This window comes from Bufo bufo, chromosome 3 (genome assembly GCF_905171765.1).
Source record: "Bufo bufo chromosome 3, aBufBuf1.1, whole genome shotgun sequence".
Taxonomy (NCBI): domain Eukaryota; kingdom Metazoa; phylum Chordata; class Amphibia; order Anura; family Bufonidae; genus Bufo; species Bufo bufo.
Window position 1 is genome coordinate 362,233,880 of NC_053391.1, and position 26,238 is coordinate 362,260,117.

The window sequence follows — 26,238 nt, forward strand, 5'->3', positions numbered from 1 at the left end:
TTTAGGAAAATGTAACTGTTATGTGAAGAGGACAATTTGGTCAGAACATGTACTTCAACAGTGTTGAAGATAATGGATATACATGCCAGTTCAGAGAAAGCTAAACAATGAGACAACATGAGATGAAGATGGCAGGCACTACTAGAATGTCAGATTTTAAATTAAGATTTAAAGGGTTTTCCCACAAACACTAGGGACTTCAGTGTTCGCCAGACTCATGGTCTCAGAGTTGCAGCTGTGCGCATGTGTAACCACCACTCTGTTCACTTTTATGGGTCTGAAGAAACTAGAAGCAAGCACTTTCTTCATCAATCCAATAGAATTGAATTGGACAGTGGCCATTGCATGTGGTTTACTGCTCTATTCACATAGGAATTTAGAGACCTCAATTCTCATGATCACAGAGGTTGGACCCCCCCATGGATCCATATTCTTATGGGATAAGTGTCTCTCCTCACTGCTGAAGATGTAAATGGACAAATAAAGTTTATATTAAAGCCATCTTCATTTTCATCTTCAACAGTGGGGAGAGACAGCACTCAGCTAACCCTTCTAACTCCTCGTTTTAGAAATGGGCAGGGGTCTCAACTCTCAAACCCCATCCAACAAAACATTAATATGTCTCTGTGATCTATGAAATGTTTTTGTAAAATATAGTTACTCTTTAAATAAACATTGAGATCACATTATGTCTAGCTTAGCACACAATAGTGCAACATATCCAGTACAAAAAAAGACAATAGAGGGGCACACCATTCAATGTAGCAGCTACTTACCTGATCACCTTTCTCTCCAGAGTTTCCTGAGAGTCCTCTTTCTCCTCTTGGTCCCTGAACAAGTATATTACAGTCCTGTCACATATTTGATTATTATTTGCAAGCACATGAAAATAAAATTAGAATTAAGATCTTACCGCTGGTCCAGAAGGCCCAGGAATGCCAGGAATACCAGGAGGACCCTTATGTTTTAAAAAGGAAAAAAATATATACAGATGTAATATTTTAAAAAAATGCTTGGAAAATATTCATAAAAGAATATACAGAAATTGAAGAAGAAATAGAAATGAGCAAATCCACTTTAAACGGACCAAATTCATGACAAATTTTCTCAAAACTTGGGTTTCCAGTGAACCCGATTTTTTGGGGATTTGTCCCTCATAAATCTCACAAAATCGCAACCACCATTTTACAGGCCAGAAGACAGTGATAAAGGCAACTTCCACCAAAATAGGATCATTTTTGGATCATTTTGTATTTAAAAAAAAAATACAACAGCGCAATGTGTTTTTAAACAGGCTATTTGTGAGCACCAGCTATCATTTACCCATAGTCATATATGTTGCTGTCACTTTTACATTACTAATGCTGTCCTGGCGTTAAAGAGCTTGAAAAGGTTTGGATACAATCCTAGGAGACCTCAGAGTTTCATACATGACTTTTTAGGACAATAAGTGCACTTTCGATGCAGACCCAATTTATTCGGACCAAATTGAACTGCACTCCGTGTGCTGTCCGTATCCGTTGCTCCGTTCCGTGGCCCCGCTAAAAAAAGTAACATGTCCTATTCTTGTCTGCGCTTTGCGGACAAGAATAGGCATTTATATTAAAGGCTGTCCGTGCCGTTCCGCAAATTGCGGAATGCGCACGGACACCATCCGTGTTTTGCGGACCGCAAAACACACCACGGTCGTGTGCATGAGGCCTATCTCTAATAAGAAATCAAGTAAAAGTAGTTACTGAGATACAATGCTCCAGTGCAATGTCTTATTCGTACAAGCATGCACGTGCAAACCAACACTTAACTTTTTTTTACAGATTTGACAGAGATCTAACAAAAACTATATTCAGTTGCCATCTGTTATAAAGATTACTTTTCTTTTTTAAGGGGAAGTTAACTTTTTTTAGGCTTTCTTTTATTTCTGCTGCATAGCAGTTTATGAATATAGTCAAATATATCTCCAGATAATGCACCTAACTTTATTGCATATACTGCCATTTGTGTGTAAAACGTGAAGCGAATATTAGGGAGGTCTTGTCTGTAAATTTAAACAAATCTGTACAGCATCATCATAACTTACCGATTCTCCTTTTTCTCCTGCTGGTCCAGTGTATCCTCGTTCACCCTTACTACCCTGAAAAGCATAAGTTGGGTGCATTCAGCCATATAACACCACATGAGAATATTTTTTTTTACCTGATGCACTAAAATCCCAACATAATGTCTTGACTTGACATTTTATCTTGGCACTGTCTAAATGAAAATGATTAGTAGTAATGTTGCATAAGACTAAATATATAATCTTGCAATTTACATATGGATCGGGACATATTAGGACAAAATGTGACTGTTTTATGGTTTTATCTACTTACAGGAAGTCCTGGCGAGCCCAAACTTCCAGGATATCCAGGAAGACCAGGGGGTCCCTAAATTAATAAAAGAAGCAAACTTAAGCCTCATACAGACGTCCATGGAACACGGTCCGTGAGATACTGGACTGGCATCCTCCTGAGTGCAGGAGCGCATGGCGTCATTGGATGCTATGACGCCGTGCGCTTCGTGCCCCCGATGCTTTACAGTAATACACTCGTATAATCTGTTGGAGTGTATTGCTGTACAGCAGTGGCGGCATGAAGCGCACGGCATCATAGCAACCAATGACGCCATGCGCTCCTGCACTCAGGAGGATGCCAGTCCAGTATCTCACGGACCGTGTTCCACGGACGTCTGCATGAGGCTTTATACAAGTATCTGAGTGTGCCTTAATAAAACAAAAAAGTGTTCCTTATACATTTTATGAGAGAAATATAATTTATATTTGTCAATTTTTTGATGGGCTATGAAGTGCTAAGTGATGTATCAGACCCAAAATGCATAAATGGAACTGTCACTGTGGGTTCAAACAAGGGGTATCTTTTTAGCAAGAAAGAAAAAAAAAATCTAAAAGTTTTTGTTGTGATTTTATCCCCTCTCCCTCTATCTGTACAGCTTTTCTTTCTCTTCTTCTGTCCAGTTATGCAGCTCTACAGTTTTAAGATATGGCCACACATTTGGGTTTCCTGATAAAGTTTTGGAAGCCAAAATCAGGAGTGGATCATAAAAGTAAAGAAAGTAATAAAGAGGTATTCCGGAAGTTTTAAACTGATGACCTATCTTCTGAATAGGTCATCAGTATCTGATTGGTGGGGGTCTGCTGTTTAAAAGGCACCAGTGCTTACAGTAGCACTATGGCCTTCTCTCAGCAAACTAAGCACAGCACCATACATTGTATAGCAGCTGTGTTTAGTGTCGCAGCTCAGCTCCATTCACTTCAATGGGATTGAGCTGCACCTAGGCCATGTGACCGATGAACATGACGTCACTTGACCTAGGGAAGGCTGTGAGAAGGTCGAAACTCTACTATGAGCATCGGTGCCTTTTCAAACAGCTGATTGGCGGGGGACCTAGGTGTCAGACCCCCACCGATCAGATACTGATGACCTATCGAGAGGATAGGTCAGTGTGAAATTCCCAGAAAACCCCTTCAAGCACAGATATGACTTCTCCTTTCGGAATTCACTCCTGGTTTTGACTTCTGCATCTTTGCTATTTGTAAAGTGAGCTGTATACTTTGTATATAGGCAGCTTTCTATATCACAGTTACTGTAGTTTGTTTTTATTCTGTAAACCTCAAATATATTTTTCTGTTCATAGCATTTAAATTCTTAAAGGCTATATACACCCTCGGGAGAAAATTTTTGTTTATGATTGCATTTTACTAATTTTTGGCTAAAAATCTTATTTTCAATTGGCCTTTATTAGAAATATTCAGCCATTCTGCCACCAATGGTTAACAGTTTTTTTTTTAAAGGTACATAGCCTTTAATGTCAAATATTTGCAAGGCTATTTTTGTAATGTTGACTTTTTTAATCTCTTTGTATGTTTATTAAAAAAATCAAAAGTTAAGAAAACTTTTACTGCAAAAAAAAAAATGGGGACACCCCTTGTTAACATAGATAAGCATCATAGTAACTTAAATGGATGATAAGAAATGTTACAGATTTTTGGCTTGTTACCTCTATAATGTAAATTATTGATGCTAGTAAAGTACTACTTTGCAATTAAAAAAATATAGGCACATAAAATTAAGTATTTTGATATTTGCAGTATTTAAATAGCACTCGTGTAAGGCTTATTCAAGCAGTGCATCCTTTTCAAAATCCAAACAATAAAAATGTTTTATTACTTTAATTAGGTTCAGAGTTTTGGAGACGGTACTTTGCATAAACATAATCATAAGTGATCTGGTGTGTGAAGTGTGAAAAAATACCAGTATACACATGAAACCCACATCATTCCCTTTTACAATCTCAAGACTACAATTTCACCTTTATACTGGTGTGAATACTTTCTTCAGTCTTTTCCCTTTATTTTTAAAATTAATGGAATTTGTCAGTATTTGTAAGCCAAAACCAAGAGTGAAACCTACAGAGAAGTTTTGCACTTTCTCTTGGATTTGGCATACAGCTTCTGATACAAAATGCTGACCAAAATCCTGTCAGTAATGTCTTACCTGCTCTCCTTTTTCTCCATAAGGCCCAGGTGGTCCTCTTTCCCCTTGCATACCCTTGAAAAATAAAATAAATATGGTATATATTTCTTTCTGATGATTTTCCCTAGGAGTAAACCCCAGATAATACCATTAATCTGGAGCTTATTTCCCAGTGTTTGGAGCAGAATTAAAGTGGTTCTCCGGGCTTTTAATATTGATAACCTATCCTCAGGATAGGTCATCAATGTCAGAATGGCAGGAGTCCGACACCAGCGCTGCCTCCTCTTCACTGTTTACCTTCTCAACGTCGCCTCTGCAATGGTGAGCAGGTGTAATTACACCCAAGCCGTCTCATTAATTTCAATGGGACGGATTGCTCCTATACAAGTGTATGGGAATGATCCGTCCCATTGGAATGAATGGGACGGTTAGGTGTAATCACACCTGCTCACCGCTGCAGAGGCGACGGCGAGAAGGTAAACAGTGAAGAGGAGGCAGCGCTGGCACGGCGGCACCTCCTCTTTAAACAGCTGATCGGCGGGGGTGCCGGGTGTCGGACTCCCGCCATTCTGATATTGATGACCTATCCTGAGGTCATCAATATTAAAAGCCCGGAGGACCACTTTAATACTTACCCATTTTCCATGGTTAGAGGAGGGTACCTTACCTGGAAATTGGATTTTTATATTGACACTTGCTTACAATGACACATGATTTTAATCAAGTGTGGGTGTTCTATATGTCACAATATTTTTTTAAACTTAGAAGAAAACTTTTATAACAATTTGAAGAATGCACCTTCAAGTGGAAGATATTCTGGTATTTGGTATAGCCATGTATTGTAATTTTAATCTGAATGAAAAGTCAAGATTAGCATCAGGCTAATTATTGGTTAAATAGGTGAGAAGTTAGAGATTTAACCAGAGAAGAATATCAGTAACACAAGTGCGGGGTTGTACACTGTACATAACACCAGTTACAGTTACAAAAGGATGTAGGGATATGTATCAGGCTATACTTAATTGGAGTAGATAGCATATTATGTTTTAGAATATTTAAGTATTGGTTCCCAACAACAGCTGTAAGCTGTTTCAATCAAATATAATATTGGAATGATGATTAAAATATATTCCTACAGATGCACTTTTGAGTTCTACATGACATTTACATGAAAGTCATTGAGTTAGAACTCCTAGAACAGATCAATTAAATATTCATCTGCCAATGGTTTTTAAGCAGGTGTTATCATAGCCCGATTGCTTGATACAGACCCCGGATATATGGTACAGTAAAAGGTACACCAAAGATGGCAGAATGAAGGAATCCCATTCACCAAAAACAGATGCAGAAACAGCTAGGTTAGGTCAACAAACACATGTAGACTTGACTAGGACAATAAGACATTGGGCTCACAGGGACACATAACATGGGAGGACAGGATGATGCTATAACATTATAGTAGTGACATAATGCTTAGCAAAATGATATAAAGGTGGGGTAGGACGTTCATGGGGGACATACAATGTACTGTACATAAAGTATGTGGTGGCCAAATCTGGCCCTCATGGTTTTCCAGCAGATCTCACATAGGCTACTAGGTACAGTAATACATCTGGGCATTTTCTATTTGTCTAAGAAGCCCATACTCTATAGTGATGTTGAGGACCAAATCTATGGCCATTACAGGATCCTGAATGAAACTCCATACAAATCCATACAAAAAATTGTGAGTAATATGGAAAAACATTACTAAAAAGTAGTAATAGAAAACCTGACACATTGAAAATAATACACCTCAACATTGAAATTGCAACACCAAGAAGAACAAGCAAAGTTTATGCAAATCGAGGAAGTAGCTGGTGTTGTTAAGATCTGCAGATGATTACATTTTAAAGCACCTGGCTCCAATCTGTCGTATGTGGAAAGGGCATAATAGTCAAATTAAAAGCAAAGTTTTATACCCACATGAGACCTCAAAAATCAAGTTGTGTGGGATGATTGTGCAATGCCTCCTGTTCATCAACGTGTCAGTTATCATCACTTGTCGCAAAGTGAGAGGGACAGAACCCTTGAACTGAAAGACCTTGGTTTATCACTCAGGCAGAGCATTATACGCCTTGACTGAGATGTCATCACTGTTCAATGGGGCATCTCCCAGTGTTTGGGAGAACTAACTCACTCAAATGACAGCAAAAGGTCCACAGAGGCGACACTCTGCATGGATAGATCGTCTATTTAGAAGAATGGTGCATAGTGATCCATTCCGTACTGCAAGTGAAATTGGATGTCACATTCCAAGCCTAGGGCTGCAAGCATTGTCTACACAAACTATTCTAAGGTTTTTGCATGACATTGGGCTATGAGCCAGACAGCCAGCAACAGGTGATCCATTGACCTCATAATCCACTTCAGCGATGAAGTTTTGTCTTGGACACAGTGATAGCTTGGTCTGGAAACCATACGGTCAATGCCATTAAGAGGCCTTCACAAAATAACATAATACTGGTCCTACTGCCAGGATTATGGTGTGTGGTGGCATAATTTACAGTAGCCAGACCCTGTAGTCTTAATTTTATATACCATAACATCTCAGCGTTATATTGATTTGGTCATGGAACCAGTGGTACAACCATTTCTTCAAAGTGTCCCATGCACTGTTTTTTAACAGGGCAACACCAGGTCACATAGTGGTCATGCTACTGTGAGCAGCCTTTGTGTCCTAAATGTAATACCATGGCCTGCAGCATCTCAAGACTTGTCTCCCATCAAGCACATCTTTCTTGATCTTGATGATTTGCATTCCCAGGTGCATTAAGCATTGCAGAACATTCCTCAGAAAACGATTAATAGCATGCCAAGGTGTGTAAATTTGTGTTTTTCTGTGCGTTGTGCTCATACTCGATACTGAATAAACTGGGATATTTGGAATATTTTAAGGGTAATTTATGAAAGCTTTTATGCCACCATTGTGGCGTGAAAAGGTTGCTAATTATGGCAAGCCATATATGCACCATAATTTTAAGTTTCTTGACACTTTTCTAAACTGGCAATGAAAACGGACCGGGCTTTTCAGGAGGGAGTGGGGCTTAGCACAGCCTGACGGATTTAATATAACTTATTCCAGAAACCGGTATAAGTTATAGCTCAAGTATACTTCAGCCCCTGGCTGGTGTACATTTCAGTTCTTGATGCATGGAGTGCCAGAGATGCAAACAGGCATTTGCCTTTTAATAAACTAGGCTCATCTTATTCCAGCGAAGGGTGATCAAAACTGGCGTATGGGAATACCATCCTTGATAAATCGCCCTCTTTGTTTCCATTTTTTATCTTTTGCATATCATTAACATATCTTTTGATCCTGTGATTTCCATAATTCCACAAATTTTCCTCCTTGGTGTTTCAATTTCAATGTTGAGGAGTGCAAATACGATCTGCAGAAAGGATGTTATAGATCAGAAGTAGCTGAATAGTTTTGATATTTAGTTTTGTGGGAAAAGATTCAGTATAACAGTAGAGTATATCTGCTAATAATGGGTGTAGGATTCCAGTGGTCGTCCTACTAAAGGATCGACAGCCTTCCCTCTATTACTATGTATATAGAGATAGCTGTTAGTCACTTAATAGGACCTCCCACTGGGCTCCTAATTCCAGAGTTAGGAGATAAATTAATAATTTACAAGTTTTGCTGAACCTTTTCCCACAAAACTATAAATCAATCTGCTCAGCTCCTCCTGCACTATAACATGCTGCCTGCAGACTGGACTGCACTTTCATTGTGATGGCTTCTGTTCTGTAGATCACATCTGAAACCTTCAGTGGAAATCTAAAACTCATCATGAAGTTCAAATTTCTAATACTCCCGATTTATGTAAATGGCTTGGCTAGCTTTTAAAACCACTATGTGTAGACTGTTACACCAAAACATTCTTACATCTCTGATCTACTTATAATACCTTATCCGTTCTTGTATTGTTCCTTGCTATTCAGTTCTTTATCTACACACACCTACTTGTACCTCCAATATAAGCAGACAAAATAGAATGGGAATGTGGCAGTTTGAGAAGATTTTCAGACAAAGATGGTGAATTTTGAAACACAAGGGAAAACGATTGTCTCACAAGTGATAAGACTTTGGGCACATAAGGGATGAAATTTGAAGTCGCATCAAGGGTGGCAACAAGAGGTGAGCTTATTGGCACAGCATTTGTGAAGTTATGTGCATTGGGAATTGAGGATAAGCGAGCGAGCAGGTGGGATGAGAGTTATATTCTTACAGGTAGTCCGGGGGAGCCAGGAGAGCCTGGGAAACCTGGGAGCCCCTGAGGGAAAAAATAGGGGTATCACAATCCAAAAGCCACTGTCGGTGGAAGGAGGAACAAGAGAACCCTGTTTCCAAGAAAGTGACACAACCTAACCCTCTGAAGAGAGGAGCATCAACACTATTATTAATACTGTTAGCGTTGTTAAATGTTACATTTTGAACTTGATAGCATATTTTCCTAAAGAAATAACCCAGATAACATTATTTTGCAATTTTCATGTATGATTTCATAGGATTTCTCATATTCTCTCAGTTATTCTGTCTGCAAACAACTCACATCAGTGACCCAATGTGATCTGGCATCAATACTAGAGAAACACACTGTCTAATAAAATATTTGCATTATAATCTGCTCAAAATAGTAGATAGTCTAGAGAAAATTGAAAATACAATTAAAGGCTAATTGAGGAAATATTCAATTTTGTTTTCCTTTAAAGAGCTCGATGGCTTCTCTTAAGGTGGGAAAAGCAAAATTCTGCACATCAGCTGTGCGGATTAATCTTTACCTGATCTTTTATGAGGTGGAACAGCTGTCAAAAGAAGATGCTTTCGAGGGAGTATGAGGCAACAAACATAAATGTGCATATCTCATGATCTCTCCAATGTTGAACAAGCAGTTCATTCATTCAATGGGTATGAATGAAGTACTGCTTAGTATAAAGATGATATTTCTCATTGCTAACACAATAGCATTATATGTGAAAAGTATTTCCGTTTGTTGTATTTTGGAAAAATGCGATTACTTACTGGTGATCCTGGAGGGCCGGGAAATCCTCTTGCACCTGGAGATCCCTGACAGAGACAAATCAAAGAAAGAGATTAAGAAGATTCTACAAAAATGTAATCTGCAGCAAAGTGCGGATTCCTTACCTCTTCACCCTTTAGACCAGGTACTCCTGGGATACCTGGGTGGCCTGGGCATCCAGAATCGGGTTCATCTCCCTAAAGTGTGGAATATTTTGAGATTTTTGTGTGGCCTCTGTATTAAAAAATATAATGTATGTATGGCACAGGTAGCTGATCAAAAATAGTACTCGGTAAAATTCTTACCACTTCCTCATTCTTCTCCGAAAGGCACTACAAAGTGCAAAAACAAGTATTAGGAAGATTATTTCATAGAAAGGAAACACATATTATAGGGTTAATTGAATTAGTTTACAACCACTGACACTTGTAACACATAAAGCTCATAACAGCATTGTCTTTAAACATAGAAGGGCATTTATTAAATCTGCTATGGCAGTTTTGTGGCATAAAAATGTTGCAAGTGATGTCCATGTGGAACATTTGGTGCATATTTTTGTGACATTTGGTCAAATTGTGCATCATTTGGTGAGCCTCACCAGTTTCAGTAGTGGTATAAAAAGTAGGTTAGGATTTCAGATTAGAACACCTTTAAGTCTCATTTATGATGTGCGAAAACGGTTGCATCTCTACGTCAAGCAGCCTCCTGGTGTACTTATACAGACATAGATGTACACCACATTGGTCTTGCGCCAAATATATACTGTGTGTTCCATTTCATAAATTTGGTGCACCCTCGCAAAGAAAAAACTGACTAAAACTGAGACCAAAACCACCACAAATGATAAATTCCCCCGATAATCTTTAAAGATCCAATGCTTGGTTAGATGGGTACTATACAGAAAATCAGTGTGCTTGTTATTTTTTAGCTTCAAGAGTAGTATTACTGAAATTTTATTAAAAAAAAATACCGTAGTAATACCACATACAAGCGTCATAGTTTAGACAGAGAGAAGGGACTGAACAGTATGTACATTACTATTATTCATTTATTCAAAGTTACATTGCTTGGACAATTGGACAATAGTCATTTGTTGCAACATTAACAAACACCTTTAGAAACAATGTACTAAAGCAACATGGCATATATTACATCTGTTATGTACATATATAGCTGCAATACACAAACACAGCTACAACTCCTTCTGAAATGCCATATAACCTTGTCACACATCCACACCACTTTATCATACAGCCCACTCTTTGTCTTAAAGTCTAAGTCGTACTAACCCATGCCAGTTCATTATTTTTCTGGAATGTAAGGCTGGAAATGTGAGACTAATGCCCAGTTCTGCCACTTGAATACATATTTAAGGTAAGGGCACAAAATGCATTTTAAAGGGTATAAGCATAACTGCGCTAGGAATGTTTATGAAATATTGATTTATGTATCTTGAGAAAATAAAGATCATCATATATTTTTATTGTATGTGGGGAGCTCACAACTCTCTGCCAACAGATGTTATCAAGGAGAGAAGGATCAGGTGAACTGAATTTTGTCTCCTAATCCTTTTCTTTTCCCAAGAGGTAATCCGCAGTCAGAAGTGAATGGCAGTGTCTCTCTCTTTTCTCCCCATTGACAACACATTCACACTCAGCCAAAGTGCATGGCGGAGTTGGGAGAGAGAGCTGATGGTGCACCAATTGGGGCAGGCCTCTCCATGGTGCACTGAAAGCCTTATTTGCATAAAAATATAAGGAAGCATTTCTCTGGATTTTCACAAAAAAAAAAAAGCTATGGTTATTTTTCAGGGCACCTACCCTACATACTCATTTTCACAGTGTCTCATACTGGATGATGTATTTGGACAATGATTAGACATTTTTGTCTAAATTTACATCACCTTTTCGGTTGGCTTACTTTGCAGTGAAAGTTTGAGCCACAATTTTGGCATTTAAGCGTACTCTCTCTCCCTCTCCCTGCTCTCAATACTGTGTGCCTCTGTTTCATACTTTTCACTCTTCCACAATGTTACAAATATTATAGCTGTGATTTTTGTGCAAAAATGCAGCTCACGAGTCTCTTTGGTGATCTGGCCAGAACTACAAAGGAAAGCACCCTAACCTACAGTACTCCTCACTGTTGGGTCCTGGCTCCTTCAATCCCTGGCCATGGCTACCTCATTAGGGTCCCCACAGTCAACTGCTGCTTTGATACCTCAGAAGCCAGTGACTGGTGGCATGTCCCCCCTATGTCACGTGACTAGTTGACATGACGCAAGAGGGTCAGATCACTGCTGCGGTCAGTCATTGGCTGCAGCAGCGTCAACCTGGATGCTCACAACAAGAAGGCTGGGGTTTGAAGGAGTCGGGACCCAGTGGTGAGGAGCAAATAAGTATGCTTCCCTTTTCAGGTCCGACCAGGGGGAGAGGATTTGTAAGAAAAACAAACAAAAGGTGGCCAACCTTTTTAAAGTTAAATGCATTCTGAGCATACCTCATAAAATTCCTCTCAATATCAAGCATCAACAGAGGCAAATCACACAAACCCTCTCACATCTCCATACCCTCTCACAGTCCTCTGCTCCAGGAATCCCAGGTTGGCCTTGTTCTCCTTTTTCTCCTTTCATGGCGATGGGAGTGGTCTGCCCATTGGCACAGTCCCCACAAATATTCTGTATGAAGCAGGGCGATATCAGATAAACTAGATCACCCCTATAAAGTGGCTGGTCCTTTGTTCCAAGGATTTCCCACTAGACACACAAACTTCAAAAACAGGCCACTAAAACAAATTAAACCTTTGTTGTAGTCTCACATTCTTTTTTGTCTTTCCCTATGATATCCTCACCTTCAGGATATCAATAGTTCTCTCTGCAGCCAGGGCTTCCTATGAAAGAAAAGAAGTCGGTTAGATATTTGTATGGGAGGTCTAAGACACATGGGACACACATAACTGCACAGTCACCCTGCAAAGCAAAATGGCACGATGGCAACACCAGAAAAGTGGAGGGTAGATGTGTACATGTCACAGCTGCCCTACTTCTTCTGTGTGACAGGGGTTAGGGGTACATGTAGAGAGCGTGGCACTGACACACAGCAGAAGCACACCAGCGCTCTATACCTACCAGTTCTCCTGGCAATCCAGGTCGTCCTGGCATACCATTTTGTCCGGGCAAACCCTACAGTCAAGGAAGAAATCTGGGGCTAAAGCATGTGCCATCATCTGCAATGTGTGCCTCCCATACATCCATACAACCTACTACCAATTCCAAGAACAAAGTGCTAGAAGGACACACAAGGCAGAAATGAAGGGGAACATTGCTGCCCCCATATTTAGGTGACAGGCACTGCATATGTTCTAAAATACTTGTTGTAAATCTCTACTCTGAAAGGAAAAGTATTATTCTATGCAGAGATTGAGGAACTTTGTCATTAAGTCCTTGAGTTATACTAGAAAAACTACAAACATGTGTGGTGAGGGCTTGAGCTAGCCATAGACATTAGATAGCTGTCAGCCGAAAGCTTTTTTGGCTTATAGCTGTACCTGCCATTCACTCCTTACACATATACTCTTGGAACAGCCAAGTGTGCATGTGTTCTGATTGGGGTGAGGGGAAGAAGCCAGTGCCAGACACAGAGGCAGCTTATCCCTCCTGAAAACGAAATAAATGGGCATGATGAAATGCAACAGCCAGCACCTTCTTTCCTCCAACATCTGCCATCGAAGAAAGTCAGAATATCACCATACAACTAATATGGCTGGCTGGTCACAGAATAATCAGCAGCTGACAGTACTCTAATGTGTATGGCCAGCTTTACATTGTAACTGTGTTCAATTCTTTGGATATTCTGTTGTCCTTAGTGTACACAGTTTGCATATTTTCATATAAAGTGCTACTTAAAGGGGTTCTGCACTTTGTTTAAACTGATGATCTATCCTCTGGATAGATCATCAGCATCTGATGTGCGGGGGTCCAACACCCGGGACCCCTGCCGATCAGCTGTTTGAGAAGGCAGCGGCGCTACAGCAGCGCCGCGGCCTTCTCACTGTTTACCGCAGGACCAGTGACGTCACGACTAGTATCACTGGCCTGGGCGCGGCTAAGCTCCGTTCCCTTGAATGGAGCTTAGCCCCGCCCAGGCCAGTTGATACAAGTTGTGACGTCACTTGGCCAGCGGTAAACAGTGAGAAGGGACGAGGCGCTGCTGGAGCGTCGCTGCCTTCTCTAACAGCTGATCGGCGGGGATCCCGGGTGTTGGACCCCCACACATCAGATGCTGATGATCTATCCAGAGGATAGATCATCAGTTTAAACAAAGTACAGAACCCCTTTAATGTTCTCACTACTTTTACTAGCGTGGATGAACAAATACGCTTCATTGTATTCATGTTACGAAGCAAACTGATACCTTTTCTTAAATACACCTCTATGCACATTACAGGTGCATCTCATTAAATTTGAATTTAATTTATTTAAGTAATTCAGTTCAAAAAGTGAAAGTCACATGTTATATAAATTCATTATACACAGTGATCTATTTCAAGCTTTCATTTCTTTTAACGTTTATGATTATGCTTTACAGCTAATAAAAACCCAAAAGTCAGTATCTCTGAAAATTTTAATATTGTGAAAAATTTCAATATTGTAGACTCATGGTGTCACACTCTGATCAACTAATTAACACGAACACCTGCAGAGGTTTCTTAAGCCTTTAAATGGTCCTCAGACTGGTTCAGTAAGCTACACAATCATGGGAAAGACTACTGACTTGAAAGCTGTCCAGAAGACAGTCATTGACAGCCTCTACAAGGAAAATAAGCTACAAAAGGGTCATTGCTAAAGAAGCTGGCTGTCCACAGAGTACTGTATCCAAGCATATTAATGGAAAGTTGAGTTGAAGGAAAAAGTGTGGTAGAAAAAGCTTTACAAGAACAGGGATAACTGTGGTCTTCAAAGGATTGTCAAGAAAAGGCCATTCAAGAATTTGGGGGAGAATCACAAGGAGTGAACAGCGGCTGGAGGCAGTGCTTCAAGAGACACCACACACAGATGTATCCAGAACATGGGCTACAACTGTTGCATTCCTTGTGTCAAGCCACTCATGGCCCAGGACAACGTGAGAAGTGTTCTATTTTCAGATGAAAATAAATTTTTCATTTTCAAAATCAAGTTACCAGAGTCTGGAGGAAGAGAGAAGAGGCACACAATCCAAGTTGCTTGGGGTCCAAATGTAAAGACTCCACAGTCACAGTCCAAAGTTAGCGCAGTTGTCTACCAGGAAATTTTAGAGCACTTCATGTTTCGTTTCCTAACAAGCTTTATGGAGACACTGATTCCACTTTCCAGCAGCACTTGGCACCTGACACACTGTCAAAACTACCAGTACCTGGTTTAATAATGATTAGTGTTGATCACGAATATTCTAATCACAAATTTTTATCGCAAATATTGGCACTTCGAAAATTTGCGAATATCTAGAATATAGTGCTATATATTCGTAATCGCGAATATTCTAGATTTTTTTTTCATCACTACCCATGATTCCTCACTGCTTCTTGCTTGTGGGCCAATGAGAAGGCTGCAATATCTTTGACTTTCGGAGTAGTGTTGATTGAGAATTTTCGTATTGCTAATTTTTTTTATTGAAAATTTTTATTGTGAATTTAATGATTGCCAATTTTCAGAATCAAGAAAATTAAGACTGGAGATCGCGAATTATCAAATTTGCAAATTTATGGCGAATATTCACCCAAAAATTCACGAAATATTTTTTTCATTGGATTTATATAATATTGTATTTTTCTAAGATACAAACTTTTGGGTTTTCATTAGCTATAAGCTTGAAATAGATTACTCTGTATGTAATGAATCTACTGTATATAACATGAGTTTCACTTTTTAAATTTTAATTACTGCAGTAAATTAAATTTATGATGATATTCTAATTTATTGGGATGCACCTGTATACTATAATTCATAGCCTCTTTATATAGAAAAAATGATTTTTTTGTGTGATAATGATAAGAACAGATTAGGGATATCAAAACTGGTGCAAAGGAAAACGGACTTAATTGTCTGTGGCAACAAGTGTTGAGCGAATCGGGTTTCAGATCAATGTATACAAACCCGATTCTTTAACCACCTCAGCCCCCCTAGCTTAAACCCCCTTAATAACCAGACCACTTTTTACAATTCTGCACTACACTAATTTCACGGTTTATTGCTCGGTCATACAACTTACCACCCAAATGAATTTTACCTCCTTTTCTTCTCACTAATAGAGCTTTCATTTGGTGGTATTTCATTGCTGCTGACATTTTAACTTTTTTTGATATTAATCAAAATTGACCGAAATTTTTGCAAAAAAATGTCATTTTTCACTTTCATTGTAAAATTTTTCAAATAAAACTAAATTTCTATATAAATTTTTCTCTAAATTTATTGTTCTACATGTCTTTGATAAAAAAAAATGCAATAAGTGTATATTTATTGGTTTGGGTAAAAGTTATAGCGTTTACAAACTATGGTGCAAAAAAATTCATTTACGCACTTTGACTTTCTGAGCACCTGTCATGTTTCCTGAGGTTCTACAATGCCCAGACAGTAGAAACACCCCACAAATGACCCCATTTCGCAAAGTAGACACCCTAAGGTATTCGCTGATGGGCATAGTGAGTTCATAGAAGTTTTTATTTTTTGTCACAAGTTAGCGGAAATTGAATTTTTTTTTTTCTTACAAAGTCTCATATTCCACTAACTTGTGACAAAAAATAACATTTTACATGAACTCACCATACCCCTCACGGAATACCTTGGGGTGTCTTCTTTCTAAAATGGGGTCACTTGTGGGGTATTTATACTGCCCTTGCATTTTAGGGGCCTGTGAGAAGTAGTTTGGAATTCAAATGCGTAAAAATTCCCTGTGAAATCCTAAAAGTACTCATTGGAATTTGGGCCCCTTTGCGCACCTAGGCTGCAAAAAAGTGTCACACATGTGGTATTGCCGTACTCAGAAGAAGTAGGGCAATGTGTTTTGGGGTGTATTTTTACATATATCCATACTGTGTGTGAAAAATATCTCTGTAAATGACAACTTTTTAATTTTTTTTTATACAAAGTTGTCAATTTACAGAGATATTTCTCTCACCCAGCATGGGTATATGTAAAAATACACCCCAAAACACATTGCCCTACTTCTCCTGAGTACGGCGATACGACATGAGTGACACTTTTTTGCAGCCAAGATGCGCAAAGGGGCCCAAATTTCAATGAGTACCTTTAGGATTTCACAGGACATTTTTACGCATTTGGATTCCAAACTACTTCTCACGCTTTAGGGCCCCTAAAATGCCAGGGCAGTATAAATACCCCACAAGTGACCCCATTTTAGAAAGAAGACACCCCAAGGTATTCTGTGAGGGGTATGGTGAGTTCATGTAAAATTTTATTTTTTGTCACAAGTTAGTGGAATATAAGACTTTGTAAAAAATATAAAAATAAAAAACAATTTCCGCTAACTTGTGCCAAAAAAAATTATCTTCTATGAACTCGCCATGCCCCTCACGGAATATCTTGGGGTGTCTTCTTTCTAAAATGGGGTCACTTGTGAGGTATTTATACTGCCCTGGCATTTTAGGGGCCCTAAAGTGTGAGAAGTAGTTTGGAATCCAAATGCGTAAAAATGCCCTGTGAAATCCTAAAAGTACTCATTGGAATTTGGGCCCCTTTGCGCACCTAGGCTGCAAAAAAGTGTCACACATGTGGTATCGCCGTACTCAGAAGAAGTAGGGCAATGTGTTTTGGGGTGTATTTTTACATATATCCATACTGTGTGTTAAAAAAAATATCTCTGTAAATGACAACAAAGTTGTCAATTTACAGAGATATTTCTCTCACCCAGCATGGGTATATGTAAAAATACACCCCAAAACACATTGCCCTACTTTTCCTGAGTACGGCGATACCACATGAGTGACACTTTTTTGCAGCCAAGATGCGCAAAGGGGCCCAAATTCCAATGAGTACCTTTAGGATTTCACAGGGCATTTTTAGGCATTTGGATTCCAGACTTCTTCTCACGCTTTAGGGCCCCTAAAATGCCAGGGCAGTATAAATACCCCACATGTGACCCCATTTTGGAAAGAAGACACCCCAAGGTATTCCGTGAGGGGCATGGCAAGTTCATAGAAGTTTGTTTTTTTTGGCACAAGTTAGCGGAAATTGATTTTTTTTTCTTTTTTCTCACAAAGTCTCCCTTTCCGCTAACTTGTGACAAAAAGTTCAATCTTTCATGGACTCAATATGCCCCTCAGCGAATACCTTGGGGTGTCTTCTTTCCAAAATGGGGTCATTTGTGGGGTGTTTGTACTGCCCTGGCATTTGAGGGTCTCCGCAATCATTACATGTATGGCCAGCATTAGGAGTTTCTGCCATTCTCCTTATATTGAGCATACGGGTAATGAGATATTTTTTTTCCATTCAGCCTCTGGGCTGAAAGAAAAAATGAACGGCACAGATTTCTTCATTCGCATCGATCAATGTGGATGAAAAAATCTCTGCCAAAAAATGTGCAAAAATAAAAAAGAGGCGAAAGGCGTCTGCCAGGACATAGGAGCTCCGCCCAACATCCAAACCCACTCAGCCCGTATGCCTTGGCAAACCCGATTTCTCCATTCACATCAATCGATGTGGATGAATAAATCATTGCCGGAATATTTTTATTTTTTTATATACAAAGTGTTTGCCAAAGCATATGAACACCGCCCCTCAGCTCATAAGCCTCGGCAAACGTATCTTTTTTACTGCAGAGGAGAAATCTCGTCTTGCAGCGCCGCATACACCGACTTTTGTGTAATCTGACAGCAGTGCAATGCTTCTGTCAGAATGCACATCAGTGCTGCAGCTGGTTGATCGCTTGGTCCACCTAGAAGGTAAAAAAAAAAAAACAGGCAACAACGCAATAAATTTATTAACATTAACTTTATATAACATTTGAAACAGAACATTAACTTTTATAAACTTTATTGAACTTTAGGAACATTAACTTTTTTGCTTACCTGTTATTTATTTATATTTTTTTACCTTTAGAAGACAAACCTCTCCTTCGCCATGGGACAATGTGCAAAGCGCAAATCGCCCAGAGATGTGGCGAAGTACATTATGCACTTTGTCCCAGGTGAAAGGAGAGGTTTGCAGCAGCTCTGGGTGAAAGGGCCCTAAGACCCCTGTGTGCCTGTCCTGTGTCATGCAATCCCTATACTAAGTGTACCTGTGTGTGGTACTTCCGGAAACACTCCCCTAAGCATAGGGCAGGGTGGTCAGGGCAGTCAGGACAGAAATAGCGGGTGTCACGCCTTATTCCACTCCTGCTACAGACACGACATCTTTTTCGGCGTAACACTTGGTTTGAGGTACCAGCAACGACATTGGGGAAATGTCGCTCGTGTAGACGGCTCACTACACTGGTGGTTGGGGCCACGGAACTTCCTGGATACAGGAGGTTCTCGATGATCTCTTCCTGAAATTTGAGGAAGGATCCTGTTCTCCCAGCCTTACTGTAGAGAACAAAACTATTGTACATAGCCAATTGAATTAGGTATACAGATACCTTCTTATACCAGCGTCTGGTCCTGCGGGAGAGTAAATAAGGAGCCAACATCTGGTCATTGAAGTCCACCCCTCCCATGAGCAAATTATAGTCGTGGACCGAGAGGGGCTTTTTAAGGACACTGGTTGCCCGTTCAATTTGGATTGTCGTGTCTGCGTGAATGTTGGAGAGCATGTAAACGTCACGCTTGTCTCTCCGATTCACCGCGAGCAGTTCTTGATTACACAAGGCAGCCCTCTCCCCCCTTGCAAGACGGGTGGTAACGAGCTGTTGGGGGAAGCCCCGGCGACTAGGTCGCGCGGTGCCACAGCAGCCAATCTGTTCTAGAAACAGATGCCTGAAGAGGGGCACACTTGTTTAGAAATTGTCCACATAAAGGTGGTACCCCTTGCCAAATAAGGGTGACACCAAGTCCCAGACTGTCTTCCCACTGCTCCCCAGGTAGTCAGGGCAACCGACCGGCTCCAGGGTCTGATCTTTACCCTCATAGACACGGAATTTGTGCGTATAGCCTGTGGCCCTTTCACAGAGCTTATACAATTTGATCCCATACGGGGCGCGCTTGCTTGGGATGTATTGTTTGAAGCCAAGGCGCCGGTAAAATGTATCAGGGACTCGTCTATGCAGATGTTTTGCTCAGGGGTATACAAATCTGCAAATTTGGTGTTAAAGGGGTCTATGAGGGGCCGAATTTTGTGGAGCCGGTCAAAAGCTGGGTGGCCTCTGGGACGAGAGGTGCTGTTATCACTAAAGTGCAGGAATTGCAGGATGGTCTCAAATCGTGTCCTGGACATGGCAGCAGAGAACATGGGCATGTGATGAATTGGGTTCATGGACCAATATGACCGCAATTCCTGCTTTTTTGTCAGGCCCATGTTGAGGAGAAGGCCCAGAAAAGTCTTAAGTTCGGAAACTTGGACGGGTTTCCACCGGAAAGACTGGGCATAAAAGATTCCCGGGTTGGCGGCTATAAATTGAGTGGCATACCGGTTTGTTTCTGCCACGACTAAGCCAAAGAGCTCCGCAGTGAAGAACAGCTCAAAAAACCCCAGTGCCGATCCGATCTGAGCTGTCTCAACCCGAACTCCAGACTGGGCGGTGAAAGGGGGAACTACTGGTGCGGCTGAAGATGGGGGCTGCCAATCAGGGTTTGCCAGCACCTCAGGGACTATAGGGGCTCTACGGGCCTGTCTGTGCGGTGGCTGCGACGGGGTAACTACTGCATGTGCCACCGTACCAGCTTCAACTGCCCTTCTGGTGCTCGCCACTTCACCATGTTCTACGGCAGTGCTGGTACTAGGTCCAGGATGGGCTGCGCTGCTGGTGTAAGCCTCACCACGTAATACGACAGCGCCAGCCCCACTCTGCTGCCCTTGAAGCGGATCCTGCGCAACCTGTGGTCTAGCAACACGGGGCCGGGTACGCCTGGTGGTATCAGGGACCTCAACCTCATCGTCCGAACATTGGGTCAGACTGCCACTGCTTTCTACAGGTTCGTATTCTGACCCGCTGGATTCGTCAGATGTGGGTTCCCATTCCTCATCCGACTGGGTCAGAAGCCTGTAGGCCTCTTCAGAAGAATACCCCTTCCTTGCCATTTGGTCAACTAAATTTAGGGGGTATTCCCTGAGACTACCCAAGAAAAAAATCAAGCCTGTCTTACAAATGGGAGGCTAGCGAAGTACAGGAAGCCGCTGCGATTGATAAAAAATATCAAAACTGATTTTTTTATCGCCGCAGTGCTTGAGTAGTGATTGTGCAGTGATAAAAAATAAATAAATAAATTTGTCACTTCAGCGGGGCGGGCGTGGGTGAACGCACGTGTGGGAGACCGATCAGGCCTGATCGGGCAAACACTGCGTTTTGGGTGGAGGGCGAGCTAAGGTGACACTAATACTATTATACAGGGTGGGCCATTTATATGGATACACCTTAATAAAATGGGAATGGTTGGTGATATTAACTTCCTGTTTGTGGCACATTAGTATATGTGAGGGGGGAAACTTTTCAAGATGGGTGGTGACCATGGCGGCCATTTTGAAGTTGGCCATTTTGAATCCAACTTTTGTTTTTTCAATAGGAGAAAGGTCATTTGACACATCAAACTTATTGGGAATTTCACAAGAAAAACAATGGTGTGCTTGGTTTTAACGTAACTTTATTCTTTCATGAGTTATTTACAAGTTTCTGACCACTTACAAAATGTGTTCAATGTGCTGCCCATTGTGTTGGATTGTCAATTCAACCCTTTTCTCCCACTCTTCACACACTGATAGCAACACCGCAGGAGAAATGCTAGCACGGCTTCCAATATCCATAGTTTCAGGTGCTGCACATCTCGTATCATCTGAAGGCAATCGTCTATGCTGTGAAGATACGAGATGTGCAGCACCTGAAACTACGGATACTGGAAGCCTGTGCTAGCATTTCTCCTGCGGTGTTGCTATCAGTGTGTGAAGAGTGTGAGAAGAGGGTTGCATTGACAATCCAACACAATGGGCAGCACATTGAACACATTTTATAAGTGGTCAGAAACTTGTAAATAACTCATGAAAGAATAAAGTTACGTTAAAACAAAGCACACCATTGTTTTTCTTGTGAAATTCCCAATAAGTTTGATGTGTCACATGACCCTCTTCCTATTGAAAAAACAAAAGTTGGATTCAAAATGGCCAACTTCAAAATGGCCACCATGGTCACCACCGATCTTGAAAAGTTCCCCCCCTCACATATACTTATGTGCCACAAACAGGAAGTTAATATCACCAACCATTCCCATTTTATTAAGGTGTATCCATATAAATGGCCCACCCTGTAGATCTGACTGTGATCAGTTCTGATCACTTACAGATACTATAAAGTACCAATGCTGATTAGCTATACGCTAATCAGCGAATCAGTGACTGAGGTGCAGTGGGCTGGTCGCTAACTGAAGCTAACTACCTACCAAAGGGGCCTAAACTAACCTAAGCCTATCAGTCAATACTGGTGGAAAAAAAAAGTGACAGTTTACACTGATCACTTTTTTCCCTTTCACTAGTGATTGACAGGGGTGATCAAGGGGTTAATTGGGGTGATGGGGGGGGGGTGATCTGGGGCTATATAAGTAGTGTTTGGTGGGTACTCACTGTGATCTGTGCTCTCTGCTGGGACCAACCGACGAATAGGACCCAGCAGAGAGCACAGAAGCCATTTAACACATTATACTTATAAATATAATGTGTTATATGGCTGGAGGTTCGTTATTTTAAAAGTCACCAACCTGCCAGCGCTGATCATTGGCTGGCAGGCTGGTGACCAACTTCTTCTGCGCCTTTTGCTGACCCGCACTGCGCATGTGCGGGCCGCATATGCACGACATCTCGCGTCTCGCGAGATGACGCGTAGATGCGTGCAGGAGGAATAACCCGGCCGCCCGCAGGACGCATTCCTGCGTTAGGCGGTCGGGAGGTGGTTAAAGAACTTCGTTAAGAATATCGGCACCATCCTACTGTAAAATTTATGGCCTCCGTGGAGGTCTTTCCGAAGTTTCAGCAAATATCGCAAGACTTACTTTGTCTCGCCTCTATCATGTGTTACTTAGTTTCTTTGCATAAATTACTCTATAAAAATACTAATCCAAACTCGGCTTTGTGCCTTAATAACTTTGTGTCTCATTTCTTCATTTTAAAAGAATCGGGTTAGGATACAGCAACCAATGCGATTCCATCTTTCATTTTCCAAAGGACCTCTGAAAATTAAAAGGTGGGATCTGATTGATTGCTATGGGCCACTGAGCCAGTATTCCCTTACACCAGTTTTGCTAGATCTCCCCATTTTCTTTACACTAGGCACTCACGCCCAAACTCCAAAACCTGTACATTTAGGAGTGACTGCAGCTAGCCTCAACATCTCTGTTCCCTCTATGTTACACCAAAAAGGTCCAGGATGATAAGATTTGTGGTTTTTATTAGGGAACTCATATTAGAGAACCTGTGTGACATAGGGAAACCCTGTGGCCACAGGTAAATTTTATTTCCTGATTTTAAAGAGGTTCTTTAAGGTTGACCGAAATCTCTTTGATCCCCCACTATTTTGCCAAAAGAAGAATAACTAGTAACAATAGGAATATCTCTGTCATTGAAAAGCACAGGGCTAACCAAAGTAGTGCAAGAACCCCACAACAAACAGTTCTTCTCAGCTACTGGATATTGGAGTTAACTGCAGTCAAAATGTTAGAATTTGAGTTGAATTAGGCTTAAATATAAGCACATGTATGGTGCTAGTGCATTTTTTTGCCATGCAAACATTATTTTTTCAGATGTATTTGCCTTTATAGGCTAAAATTTATGAGGATTCTTTGGTAGTTACATCACAGCTCTAGCTTATTCTATAATATCCACCTAAATTAGGCAGTCTAGGCATTCGCTTAAACTCACCTGCAAATGGGCATGCAAAGTCATGCATCCTGGTGATATCTTCTGTATTATATCTATTCAGGCCCCTGTGTGTTCAATATCTATTTCATGCTGACTGGAAAATGTTACTAATCATAGTATCATCATCATAAAATTCCCAGTATGGATTTTGAAGGGGGACTCAGTGCTTTCCCTTCCTTCCTAAATTAAGAATACGGCTCACCTGGTGACCGGGTAATCCAGGAGGACCGGGAGGTCCGGGTGGTCCAGGTGGTCCCTGAAACAAAGCAGATATTTAACAGCAAACATATATGAGTAGACTGCAGACATCTGTGGATTGATATACAAAAAGAGATCAATCACATTGGATATGTCCAGATTCCCCTGCAATGCATTGTTCTCAAAGTCTTTAGTACCCTACAAATTCGTAGCAATTTTGTTTAGCAATGAAATGAGATCTACATTGCATATTGGTCAGTAAATGGTGGTCAAAGCTGCTGAGATGTGAATTCTAGTGTAATGGCTTCTGTAAAGTAACAAACCATTTTTGCGCTAAATAAAGGGCAGTATGGACAGTTTTGTAGGAGGTGCAGACATGGCTTGAGCGATGAATGCTGTAATATAGAGCAATGGCAATTTATCTTATTTTTTTTAAATGAGCCATGAAATCTATTACACAAATAACTAAGTGTCCCAATGACTGCATTGGTGGCTACTGGAAAGATACCATTAGAATTATATATACAGGTAAAACTCGAAAAATTAGAATATCGTGCAAAAGTTCATTTATTTCAGTAATGCAACTTAAAAGGTGAAACTAATATATGAGATAGACTCATTACATGCAAAGCGAGATATTTCAAGCCTTTATTTGTTATAATTTGGATGATTATGGTTTACAGCTTATGAAAAACCCAATCTCAGAAAATTAGAATATTAGTTGAAATCAATAAAAAAAGGTTAAATAGAAAAATGTAGGACCTCTGAAAAGTATAATTATGCATATGTACTCAGTACTTGGTTTGGGCCCCTTTTGCATCAATGACTGCCTCAATGCGGCGTGGCATGGATGCCTTCAGCCTATGGCACTGCTGAGGTGTTATGGAAGACCAGGATGCTTCAATAGCAGCCTTCAGCTCTTCTGCATTGTTCGGTCTCATGTCTCTCATCTTTCTCTTGGCAATGCCCCATAGATTCTCTATGGGGTTCAGGTCAGGCGAGTTTGCTGGCCAATCAAGCACAGTAATCCCATGGTCATTAAACCAGGTTTTGGTACTTTTCGCAGTGTGAGCCGGTGCCAAGTCCTGCTGGAAAATGAAGTCACCGTCTCCATAAAGCTTGTCTGTGGAAGGAAGCATGAAGTGCTCCAAAATCTCCTGGTCGACGGCTGCGTTGACTCTGGACTTAATGAGTGGCCCAACACCAGCAGATGACATGGCTCCCCAAATCAACACAGACTGTGGAAACTTCACACTGGACTTCAAGTATCTTGCATTGTCTGCCTCTCCATTCTTCCTCCAGATTATGGGTCCTTGTTTTCCAAATGAGATGCAAAAGTTGTTCTCATCGGAAAAGAGGACTTTGGACCACTGAGCAACAGACCAGTTCTTTTTTTCTTTAGCCCAGGTAAGATGCTTCTGTCGTTGTTGGTTGTTAAGGAGAGGTTTGACAAGAGGAATACAATATTTGAAGCCCATGTCCAGGATCCGTCTGTGTATGGTGGTTGTTGATGCACTAACTCCAGCCTCAGTCCACTCCTTGTGAAAGTCCCCAACACTTTAGAATGGCCTTATCCTGACAATCCTCTCCAGGCTGCGGTCATTCCTGCTGCTTTTGCAGCTTTTTCTTCCACACTTGTCTCTTCTACATAACTTTCTATTAATGTGCTTTAATACAGCACTTTAGGAACATCCAACTTCTTTTGCAATTACCTTTTGAGGCTTTCCCTCTTTATGGAAAGTGTCAATGATGGTTTTCTGCACAACTGTCAGGTCAGGAGTCTTTCCCATGATTGTGATTCCTACTGAACCAGACAGACAATTTAAAGGCTCAGGAACCCTTTGCAGGTGTTATGGATTAATTAGCTGACTAGAGTGTGACACTTTGAGCCTGAACCTTTTCACAATATTCTAATTTTCTGAGATTGTGAATTTGGGGTTTTCATAAACTGTAAGCCATAATCATCCAAATTATAACAAATAAAGGCTTGAAATATGTTAGTTTCACCTTTTAAATTGCATTACTGAAATAAATGAACTTTTGCATGATAATCTAATTTTTCGAGTTTCACCTGTATATTACCATTATATATATTGTTAAGAAACACACATTTGTATACTAGGCTCTCTCCCTCTCCATCCCTCTCTCTCAATTTGTGCCCAAACCCAATTTTTTTTTTTTATTTGGCAAACTTCAAATGAAACAAATCCTGCCTGGTTTGTTCAACTCTAATTTAAATGTATAAATTACAGGTATTACTAAATCTTTTCCTATATATATATATATATATATATATATATATATATATATATATCATTTGGTTGTTTATCGGGTGATCTGCTGCACCTTTGCACTGGCCAATTATAGGGAACAAGCATTCCTAGGAATGTTCCTTCCCGATAATTGCCTGTGTAAAGGA

At 40.6% G+C, this 26,238-nt stretch overlaps 1 protein-coding gene across 8 annotated transcripts in view; it reads right to left on the bottom strand.

Moving 5' to 3' along the window:
• COL16A1 (collagen type XVI alpha 1 chain) overlaps window positions 1-26,238 on the bottom strand; it is a 237,183-nt gene that overhangs the window by 20,301 nt on the left and 190,644 nt on the right. For 4 of the 8 annotated variants that reach the window (XM_040424536.1, XM_040424542.1, XM_040424534.1 and 1 more), the window contains 13 exons: window positions 23,824-23,877; window positions 12,720-12,773; window positions 12,443-12,481; window positions 12,162-12,269; window positions 9,901-9,927; window positions 9,721-9,792; window positions 9,598-9,642; window positions 8,804-8,848; window positions 4,551-4,604; window positions 2,370-2,423; window positions 2,078-2,131; window positions 914-958; window positions 777-830 (listed from right to left, as the gene is read on the bottom strand). In XM_040424536.1, the coding sequence (XP_040280470.1) occupies window positions 777-830; window positions 914-958; window positions 2,078-2,131; window positions 2,370-2,423; window positions 4,551-4,604; window positions 8,804-8,848; window positions 9,598-9,642; window positions 9,721-9,792; window positions 9,901-9,927; window positions 12,162-12,269; window positions 12,443-12,481; window positions 12,720-12,773; window positions 23,824-23,877 (705 nt within the window). The remainder of the gene's footprint in view (window positions 1-776; window positions 831-913; window positions 959-2,077; window positions 2,132-2,369; window positions 2,424-4,550; window positions 4,605-8,803; window positions 8,849-9,597; window positions 9,643-9,720; window positions 9,793-9,900; window positions 9,928-12,161; window positions 12,270-12,442; window positions 12,482-12,719; window positions 12,774-23,823; window positions 23,878-26,238) is intronic. The other 4 variants (XM_040424539.1, XM_040424540.1, XM_040424537.1 and 1 more) reach the window with 4 other exon arrangements.